Genomic DNA, 10,982 nt, shown 5'->3' on the forward strand with positions numbered 1-10,982 from the left:
AAGCGCATTTTGAAACTGACTACAAGGAACGTGCCACCTTTCTTTTTTTCGAAAAAAACTTTCTTACCACTTAAAATTAATCATTTTCACACCATTAAAAATCGCTAAAGAATTGTCAAACACAGTGTTTAATCAATCGCAAAGAAAAAACAAAAGTGCTGATCCCAAACACATTTTTCGGTAAACCCGACCAAAGGTTGCAGCAATGTAATTACATTGTTGGAAACATTTTTATAGGCAACAATATCCTGAAGACATTTGTGGATTTGGACTATGGAGTCCGAATTCAACAACGAACTGAAAAAAAAAACAACAACATTGGATTACCCAGAAAATGGGGCACAATTTCTATATGGGCTATACGAACCAAAATGCACAAAAAAAAACTGAAAAAAACATTGGTTCGTCCAAAAAAATGGAGCCCAGAAGTGACCAAAAACCTCCTTTCTTGGAGAAAAATTTTTGTCTCTCTTGTCAGTTTGAGAATTACATCCACAAAGCCCAAGATCAGGCCAACGACTCCGAAGCAAAAAAGCTAAATTCGGCTGTGTCGATTCGTGACGCCGGAAAACGAAACAAAGAAATTTGTTTTCTCAAATAAGTTTAGTTTGCTGGTTCGACCGACATCGTTTCGACCGACATCACTAATAAAAATAAATATGTTGATGATATCTTATGAGCAATAAAGGTCATAAAAAAGCATACCGAGTAGTAATTTGTCTTTAATACTTAAAAAGAATCTTTAACTGAAATAATGGAACAAGGTCCGTCTATTTTCAAGGTTATCAACAAAACGGAGGGTCAAGACAGCATCAATCCCATACAAGATCAGAAATTATTCAGATTTCCAGATTGAAAATTACCCTTCCCATCTACCCCAACATTTAGAAAAAAAAAAAAATTAAGTATATTGCACAGAACTACGGCTGACTAAAAACGTTGAAAGAATGTTGAAATTTGTGCCTAAAATTTCAATTGCAATATAATATTTTAGTACTTAAGCCAAAAGCCTTAAAAATATATGATATACCTACAGTTAAAAAATAATAAAACCATGCCGCTTAAGAGCGAACAGCGATTAGATAAAACAAAATATTTTCCAAACAAAAAGGTTTCAAACAAATTTAAAAAGCGACATTAACCTATAACGAGCAGAATTAAAGTCATATATAGCCAAATCTAAATAAAAAGAAAAATTTCTATGCATGACCAAATGAAACCTATATAAGTAGAAAGACAAATAAATTACGAAGTCAAACCTAGAAATAACAGATATTACTATGAATAAACAACCGAATCCTACATCGTACAGAAATCACCAAAAATAAGATTGGCTCTTCTCCCCATCAAACCCCCTATAGGCTAGTGTTATTAGGGCAGACACTTACTGAAAACGATGTGAATTTTGAGCGATCTGTTTTAAATTTATCATACCATTAGAAAAAACAATAAGAAACCATAATACTAATCCAGTGCCCTCGAAAAAAAAAAATCTCAGAATAAATCAATTTGCGATTTTTAATTTAGTTTTAATATTTATCTTTTATAATTTTTTTTTATCTTTCCTTTTCAATATTTTACACTTAAAAGAACTGAAAATTCACACTAATAAAAATTTGTAAGGTTAATTGCTAATTTTTGAATCAGTTTGTTTAGTTTAACGAACCAATATTTCGAATCGGCAAATAAAGAAATGATCCACCAATATATTTTTTACTACATGTTTGAAAAGACTGAAATTAAAATGCAGAGAGAGTTATGAAAATGTGTTACATATCAGACAAATGAAACTAGTCTGATTGTTTGAAATATAAGTGAGTGATATACGGAAAAGTAAAGTTCCTCAAATTTTTGAGCATTTTCCAATTTAGCAATACTATAATCATAAAAAAACTGCTTAAAGTATGTTTTGATTTCAGAAAAGCTCAAACGAAACCCTAGTATTTAGAGGTTTGGGGGAGCGTGACCCCATTCTCATTTGTCGCAATACATTTCTGTTTTACGCTTGACTTAACGTTTAATTTTATTTTCTGTTAGTTCTCGGTTTGTTTTGTTTATTTATAGTTATATCTGCTATTTTTAAACTTGAAATGATAATTCATTTTAGTTTTTGTTGGTCCAGCTTTATATATTTACTCATAAAAAATTCTGACTAAGTGCACGATTTTCCAGATTTGAAACAAAACTTCTTATGAGTAAAGTCCGACAGAAAAAAATAGAACTATAGAGGAAAAAATATTTTGATGAAAAGACAGTCTAGAGCCGCTTTTCGTGGTTGTTCAACCCTTTTCTTAGTTCCTCGTGTTGTTACTGCTAGGTATGTATCTTTAGCAACAAAATAAAAAAATTCTCCCTTAAATGTATACTATACGCTGCGCTCAAAATCAGCAAACTAGCGAGCTCGCCATCTCAGCTGTTGAAGAAAATTGTTGCTAGCGAGTACGAGATTGCAAGAACGCAAAAATCAATGATGGAAACAATTACTGAGAAAGTTTTAGAAAAATGCGGGGATAAACAACAGAACAGCAAGGATTCCTGAAACAATCGTGCGAGAAGATAAGTAGTGAAATCTATGCCTTAGCGTCAATTGAGTTTACACCGAAGTTTCAGTCGGGCATTTTCGTGTCTGAGGCCCTAGGGAAACGCCATCGTGACATTCTGAATAGGGCAAGGGATAGTTTCGGAGTGCAAAATGTCTGGTCTGATCGTGGGCTAATTCTCCCTAAACTCCCAACAGACACCATTGCTCGCAGGATTCGGATTGCTTTTAGTTGCCAGTGTTTATTTTATTGTTTTGGTTTATTGTCTATCAATGTATTGGTATCTTTTCATTTATTATTCTTATAATTATTTGTCTGTTTTTTTTTTTTTGTTTTTGTTTTTTTTTTCATAGAGATCTATGAAAGGGCTTATTAGATACAAACATGTGTGATGTACCAATCGGTACCACATCGTGTTTGACCGGGTTGGAAGTTGCCCGTTAGATATTGATAGTTATTTACTTTCAAATTTGGTAAATGAAGAGTCTACAGTGACTTATAGACCTTTGCACTTTAGTAAATATTATGATTCCTCGTACCTTGGAATTATGGAAAATGCTGGTTTTAATGCGTGTTCGTGGAACTGCCACCCTACTTCTTCGTATGATGAGATATTTGATTTTCTACTGAAATGTCGGAATCTCAATTTATGGCCCTTTGTCTTTTTGAGTCAGGTTAGTCCTCTCTCGTCTTTTAATTTTCCGGACTATCAGCTTACGGCGAGAAGTAGAGCTTCAATGGACCACGGCAGACTCGGTTTGATAGTAAGTGATTCACTAATTGGAAGCCAAACGAGGATCTCGATGTCTGGAGAGAAGGTAAGATAGAAACATTTTCTATTGAAATTGAGATTGGTTGGAGGCTTGGCGCGAGGGAAATTATCCTATCAGTCGTTTATAAACCTCCAAGTGCGTCGCATGAGGATTTCACATAAGGTTTCCAAAGTCTTCTAATGATAGTTCAGAGGTCACAGCAAGAGTTTTTATATATGGGTGATTTTAATTTTAATATTTTATCTACAGGGTTCTAACTTAGATTTTTTTAATTTTTATGGTTTCTAATGAACTTTATCCCACAGTACCAAACCTACTAGGATCACGGATCACTCTGCTACCCTGATTGACAATGAGTTTGTCTCTTCAAAGTATATCCTAAAGGCGTTTTCTAATATTGCAGTGAATTCGGCATCTGATCATTTTCCAGTGTCCTTTAGTTTAGATTTCCAAGTGTCACACCAGAAAAAGCAAAATAAAATTGTTCGAGAGATTAAGCCTGAAAACGTTCGGATGTTTAAAGAAGATATAAGTGTAACATCTTTTGAATATGTTTGAACCAGGAAGACCCGTGCGAAGCTTTTGCGCAATTTAATAGCATCATAACTACTGCATATGACAAAACTTGTCCGCTGAAGACACCCAGAGACCAAATATGCCGAGAAAACCATGGGTTGATTAAGAGCTAGTCAACTTATTAGAACAGCGGGAGAGTGTGTTTCAATATTATCTAAGATCTTCAAAGGAGGAAGATAATGCTCATTTTAAAAAGATTCGGAATATAGCAAATTCACTGGAAAGGAAAAAAAAGAAACAGTAGTACTCGGTATTTTTTGAGAAAAATAAATCGGATCCGAAAAGAACTTGGAAAGTTATCAATGAACTGGTTAGCGGGTCTCGGACAACTCAAGACCATCGAACCAAAATCGAAGGAGCGGTTGCAGAGGATAGACAAGAGTTGTGTGACAAGATTGGTGATTATTTTACTATTATTGGAACAAAGATACAAGCGGAAACTAGAAATTCCCAAGCTCTTGTGGACGGCAACTCGTTTGCTGGTGAGCGGGGCCTGGGAATGGAAATAGAATTTTGTCCATGTGATTCAACTGAATTGACAAAATCATCAGCACGATTGGATCCAACAGTGCTGGGTTGGAGGGTATTAACCTGAAGACTATTTATCAATTCTGGTGTACATTCTCCCTGTGCTAGTGCACCTAATAAATTTATCAATGGAGAACAGAGTTTTTTCCTAAATTATTGAAAACAGCAAAGATTCTCCCTCTCCACAAAGGGGGCACTCAAATGGATATATCGAACTGGAGGCCTATTTCTATTTTGGCAGTATTTTCGAAAGTTTATGAAAAAGTTATCCATGGAAAACTTTATAATCATCTCACGAGCCTGCATGCATTGTATGATGGCTCGTTCGGATTCCGAAAGGGCCATTCGACTTCGCATGCTGTACAGCATCTTTTAGAAAATGTAACTTTAGCTTTATAAAATTGTGATTATTGCATTAGTATTTCCATAGATTAAAAAAAAGCGTTTGATATAGTTGATTTCACTGTTTTATAGGTTATCTCCCTGTAATAGGGAGATGTTTGGGTTGGTTTAGTTCGTATTTAAATGGTAGGAGAGAAGTTTTCTAGATTATTTTCTGTTTCATGTGGAGTTCCTCTTAGATTCCGTCTTAGGATCCCTGCTGTATTTAGTTTGTGTCGACAGTATGCGGTTCTATATTCCTGGTGCGTCTACGACAACTTTCACCGACGAATCAGCACTTGTTGTGGCAGCGAAGACTCTTGAAAAATTCGTCCGGAAAGCAAAAAGAGCTCTGCAAGGGTTGAGTGAGTTTGTAGGCACTAGCTTACCTAGTATTAACGCGGCAAAGAGTAATTATATTCTGTTTAATCAGACTGGTGTATCTCCAAATCTTGCAAGTAAAATAGAAATAGATGGTTGTTTATTAAAGTAGGTTGAGGAAGTGCGATAGCTAGGATTCATTCTCGATCAGAACCTCAGCTGGAGAAGACATGCTGGTGTGGTTGCGTGTAAGGTAGCGCGTGGCCTTGGGATTTTGAGACGTTTTCAACATTTTTTACCTTCACATATTTTGGTTCTTTTATATTACTCTTTGATTGAGCCGTACATAAATTATGGATGTATGATATGGGCTAGTAATTTTACCTGGAATTTTAAACAAGTGCAGATCTAGCAAAATAAAACAGTGAGGTTAATTGGTAAGTATGACATAGGAGTTTTAAGTACACAGTCGATTTTTAGGAAACTTAGGATTTTGAATGTTGGTCAAATTAGCAGATGTTTTTAATAATTTTTTTAATTCAATTTATCACGGATATACTACGAGAAATGCTGAAGACCTGGTAAGTGAGCTAAGAAGTACGGTTTGTTCTAGCCATGTGGCAAAGCACGCGGGTCCGGTGGTCTGGAATACCTTTCCAGACTCAATTTGGAAAGCAGAAAGTGTGCCACAATTTAAAAACAAGTTAAAGAGGTATCTCCTTGCGGTAAGTTGGTGAGTGTGGGACTGGATTACGAGAGAGGACAATTTAAGTATTTCTGATCCTTTTTTTTATCTTTTCTAAAATTTATTATTCAGTAATTGTCATTAATATTTTTTTTATTGTTCTTTATCTGTGTTTATTTCAGTGATAATTAAGTTAGTTGTATAATTTAGTAATTGTGTACTGGTTGCGTTTTTCAAGCATTATTTGTACCTTGTTTGTAACCATGGTCAAGCCAGTATAAATTATATTTAATAAAGATGTTGAATTTATGATGAAGCGAAATTCAACTGCTACACAGTATTACTAGGACAGTTAATCTACTTACCAGGTTTAACAATTCTTGCAAACGCTGAGAAACCGTTTCCCAGAAACGAGCGTTGGTAAAAGCCTCTTTGAAACCAGATTGATGACTTTTTAATTGAAGATAAATACTTCTCGAGTCCTTATCAGCGGGAATTTCTTCCCTCCATAAGAGCAGGGGTGGTGTGGTAAGGTTAACTAGGAGCCTTTAACAAAATCGAAAGTTATGATTATTTTGAACAAGATAATTGAATTAAAACTAGTAGTAATCAAACAAACGAGGACAGTATTTAATAAGAAGATGGGTTTCAATACATAATAAAATTAACAGGGAAAAATTAGTTCCTAAAACGTATTGCTAATGATGGGGTGATGCCAATAATTTTTTCTGATTCAGACACTGATTTTTATTCAACTTTGAAAGCCGAAATGATTTTCCGCTCCCAATTCGTAGACAAACTGAGCAAGCGCCATTATCTATATACTTTATTGACCCTTAGGCAAAAACAATCTAGAAAGGATAAATATTCCACCGTTTCGAATATGATAACTCATTAATTTTATTTTTAAACGTAGCTTTTTATTTACCTTGTGTTTTTTTCTGATTTCTATGTAACGGAAAGAATTCTTCTTTTTTCATAAAAATAAATGTAGCAAAATTTTGCATTTTTCTTTTCATATTCGATTACAATTTAGAATTTCCTTGTCTTAAATGTTTTAATACTTACGCGCCTAATAGCATTCAAAAATAAAATTAATCCTCCTTAGAGGAAAATGTGGGCAGACATACACAGACCATTCACCCCATCAAATACAAGTCAAAGCATTACAAAGAAAGGGGAAATTGGACAAATTACAGAGAAGGAGAGGGACGGGAAAAAAGAAGGGGAGAGAGGGGCAAGAAAAGGATGTTGGAAAGTAGGAGAAAGCGTCAAGAGATTTAATAACAGGAGATAATAAAAACTAGCGATGTGACAGCAACTAAACTGCAATACAAAAAAAAACTTAGAAAACCTCTGATTATTGACTTTCGAGCGACTAGAAATGTATCCCTAAGTGAGAGCATGATGATCTATGCATAGATCAAGTTACTCGTTACGCACAGGTTTTGAGAGGCAATACACACTAAAAACAACAAAAAGAAACAGGATACGAGTCCCTAGATAATTCAAGGAAAATACCCGATAATACCGGGTATATTACTTCCAGTAGCCCAATGACATTCCTAATAAAACTAAAAAAATACTAAGTGATTTCTATAACACAAATGTTTATCCCATATATTTCATTTTGTTTTTGGACTGGAAGAATAGACTCTGCTTAATTATTTTAACTTGTTCTATATCTTTACTTATTCTTACTCATGCTAAAATTTTTACATTTCTCCATAAAATACGTAGAAAATTTTACATTTCACTCTATATTACATACTTATTCTAAATCGTGACGCTTTATCAATTCAAAATATTATGGGTTTCTTAAGAGAGTTTAGACTATAACCATTTTATATCTCCATGTTAAATACCATATTTAATCGCTTTAATTTGATTTGCGCTTCTCGTATTCTATCAATTTGTTCCTCTTTTTCCTATTTTGTTTACAGATGAGATGAGAAACGCTTACAGAAATTAGTCAAAATAATCAGTTACAGGGACTACATAAAGTTTCTAATTTTCTCCATATCTTTTTTAATATTGTATAAGGTTTCCAAAACACAGTGCACATAGGGTATGCGAGTTCATCACCGTCCAGGGAACCGATCTAGACTTCCGAGCAAAATTTCACCTACGGGTAAGTGATACTCTTACCCCACCACTTCGGTAGTATACGTTTAACCTATATAATTCCTTGATAACGCTTACACAAAAAATTAAAGCGTTAGCGTGAATTCTTTATTATTCCTAGGAATTGGAAAAACATAATCAGGATACTGAAACAGCAGATTTTTTGTTATTCTTCTTCTTTTTCTTTTTCTTTTTTCAATGACAAGAGCAGTTTTAAGTTAAAGTCATAAAAACAAAACCGAGACTCAAGTACAACTTCACTTTAGCATCATAAGCAGGCCAGTGTTTTAGAAATTGGGGAGGGGGTCCGTGAAGCTACATTTCTTGGGGAGTAATTTAAAAAAAAAAGTCCCAAACAACTATTCCATAGGTGAAGTACAGGGAAAATAAAAGAAACTAGATCAAGAATCGTAAAATACCAAGTGATACAACCTGCTTTAAATATGTATTCTGTTCTTTATAAAGGTTTTTCTATTTAGATATCAATTCTTAACGAAGATTAATTGTTATGTTCAAGTAGATCTTAGAAGAAACGAATGGGCCGTAATTATAAAATTCTTGAAATAATTTTATAACTGAAAAAAGTGTGCACGGGCCTGAATATATTAGCATTCTAATGTACAGAAATGATACTATGGTGGATGAGTAGTTTCTCAACAGTGAATCTGGTCAAGTATCTAGAACTTGTATAAGAAATATCCAATAATAAGTGAATTTAGCATCAAATGACATTATTTGTCTTCCCAACTTCGTCTTGTTTTTCTTAAAGATATATTTCATCAAAGTAGCATGCAACCTATTACTCTGCAGCCTATTCTTATTAAAAACCACTACACATGTTTTGCTTGCCTGCTAAGAGCAGCGTAGCTAGCAAACCCTATTTTCATTAACTTGAACATTTAGGAAGTAAATATTCATCGTCATTATCGCAAAATTATCCACTTTTCGTGAACTTTTCTGTTCTCAAAACACAATAGGTAATGAGCTCTTTAAGAATGGAAATTTACCCTATCGTTACGAAATACGAAAATAAAATAAAGATTTCATCCCAGTGGCTAGCCCTTGATTTTTTTTATTTTTCCTCTACAAAACTCTATTATTCTCCGCCATTTATTTCATACATTTTTATCTTTTACTCTTTATTGTTATAAAATACAACACAATTTCACAATCCTTAAGGCAGAGATTAAAACGATTTATTCTTCTTCAATCGCTTCTAACAAGCGTCAATGAAGGTCTTTGTGATTTTTTTCGCTTTTATTCCCTATTTCCCAATTTTTCTCCACCCTTTTTTCTCACTGGCAATTTCCCTCAATTACTTTTAGCAACTTTCTAAAATTGTTCGTACAGAATTTTAACAGCTGGATAAAAACCATAAACTAAGGGGCTTTAAAGTTCAATATTCTTTTACTTTCTCCCTTCCTCTTTTGCTTAGTCTCTAAGACACTTCCATGAAAATTCTAAATTTAAAGCAAACAGATCATATTCAAGCACAGGTGAAAATGAGCATTAATTATTTTGAACTACTTTGAAAAGAAAGTGAGTGAAGTCATTAAAGACTTCGAATAAAAATGAGAGAGGGCCTCAAGTTTCAATTGCCAAAACTCTTTAGATAGAAAAAAAGGATATTGAAAAGTAATCAGAAAAAAAAGATTTCATCAAAATGGGGGAGTTATACACTTCTAAACAGGACAGCTAAAGTTTCACCAAAAACGCATGAAAAGCTCCCCTCTCCATGAAAATAAATTCCTGGGTAGATGACCTACTTTAAAAATATGTGAAGGTTCTACAACTTTTCTTTTCGCCATTGCCCAGGTCTTGACTGAGAGTCAACACGAAATCATCGACAAACTAAAGAACATTAAGTCCCAATTACCGTTTCCAATGGACGTTCAAATATTATCACATTAAACACTGTAGATAAAAGATCCTGCTACACATAAATAAATGAATCCCAAAACGGAAAGAAACTCAAAAGAATAATAAAGTCAAGCTAAAAAAGAACAGAAATTACTACAAACGAGAGTGATACCCCCCCCCCCCAGATTTAATAAATAAAAACAACAAACTTCTAAAGGCAAGAGCATTATTTGCCCTGAACTGGAAACCACATTTACCTCTGTTTTATTAATTATTTAATTAAAGTAAAGAGACTGTTCGATATATAATGATACTTTTACTTTGTCTCCACAGCCATTCCCGAGATGTTGCAAATAATTTCGGGTGTACGTGGTGTCTTTTGATTTAATCAGGTAAGCGTATCGTTTTCGGAAGACCCCCTTGGGAAACATTGGGGGTCTTGACAAGCCAAGCGATCCCTAATGGTTCCTAGCCGATCAGACAACCAAGACCGACTCTCAATACATTTTCAACAATAAACTATATATGAACAATAGGTAACTTACATAATTTAGGGTCACTGGCCCCTGGGCAGTAGGGGCTACGTTGACCTCGAAGGCATGCCTATTAGACCTTTGAACTAATAAGATATGAGGAGTGCTGCATAAGGGGGCTGGTTGCCCTCCAATAGCCTTAAGCTTTCAAAAGGGCACTAGAACTTTTAATCCCACAACAAATGAACCCCTTCCCAAGTTTGTATAATCATCCCTTCCATTCAAAATGGTCAGGAAAAAAATGTTATACATTATATATATATATATATATATATATATATATATATATATATATATATATATATATATATATATATATATATATATATATATATATATATATATATACTAGCTGTTGGGGTGGCGCTTCGCGCCACCCCAACCCCTAGTTGGTGGGGGCGCTTCGCGCCCCCCCAAGCCCCCCCGCGCGCGTATATATATATATATATATATATATATATATATATATATATATATATATATATGTTTTTAACTACGTAAAACTTGCGAATATACAACATTCTTTGCTGTCCCATTGTCTGTGCATATAAATAGATTGTCAGGTTTACCGACTCTTGAACATGCAACATATAATGGTCCATGGGAAAACAATCCGTATTCAGATCTATACCTCATGATTCTAATGATTGCCCTTGAGCTT

The 10,982-nt window shown here is 34.2% G+C and overlaps 1 protein-coding gene across 2 annotated transcripts in view; it reads right to left on the bottom strand.

Annotated features, from left to right (window-relative positions):
- LOC136031151 (protein timeless homolog) overlaps positions 1-10,982 on the bottom strand; it is a 123,096-nt gene that overhangs the window by 87,220 nt on the left and 24,894 nt on the right. For both annotated transcript variants that reach the window (XM_065710478.1, XM_065710477.1), the window contains exon 4: positions 6,170-6,350. In XM_065710478.1, the coding sequence (XP_065566550.1) occupies positions 6,170-6,350 (181 nt within the window). The remainder of the gene's footprint in view (positions 1-6,169; positions 6,351-10,982) is intronic.

Source organism: Artemia franciscana, chromosome 9, assembly GCF_032884065.1.
Source record: "Artemia franciscana chromosome 9, ASM3288406v1, whole genome shotgun sequence".
NCBI classification, from domain to species: domain Eukaryota; kingdom Metazoa; phylum Arthropoda; class Branchiopoda; order Anostraca; family Artemiidae; genus Artemia; species Artemia franciscana.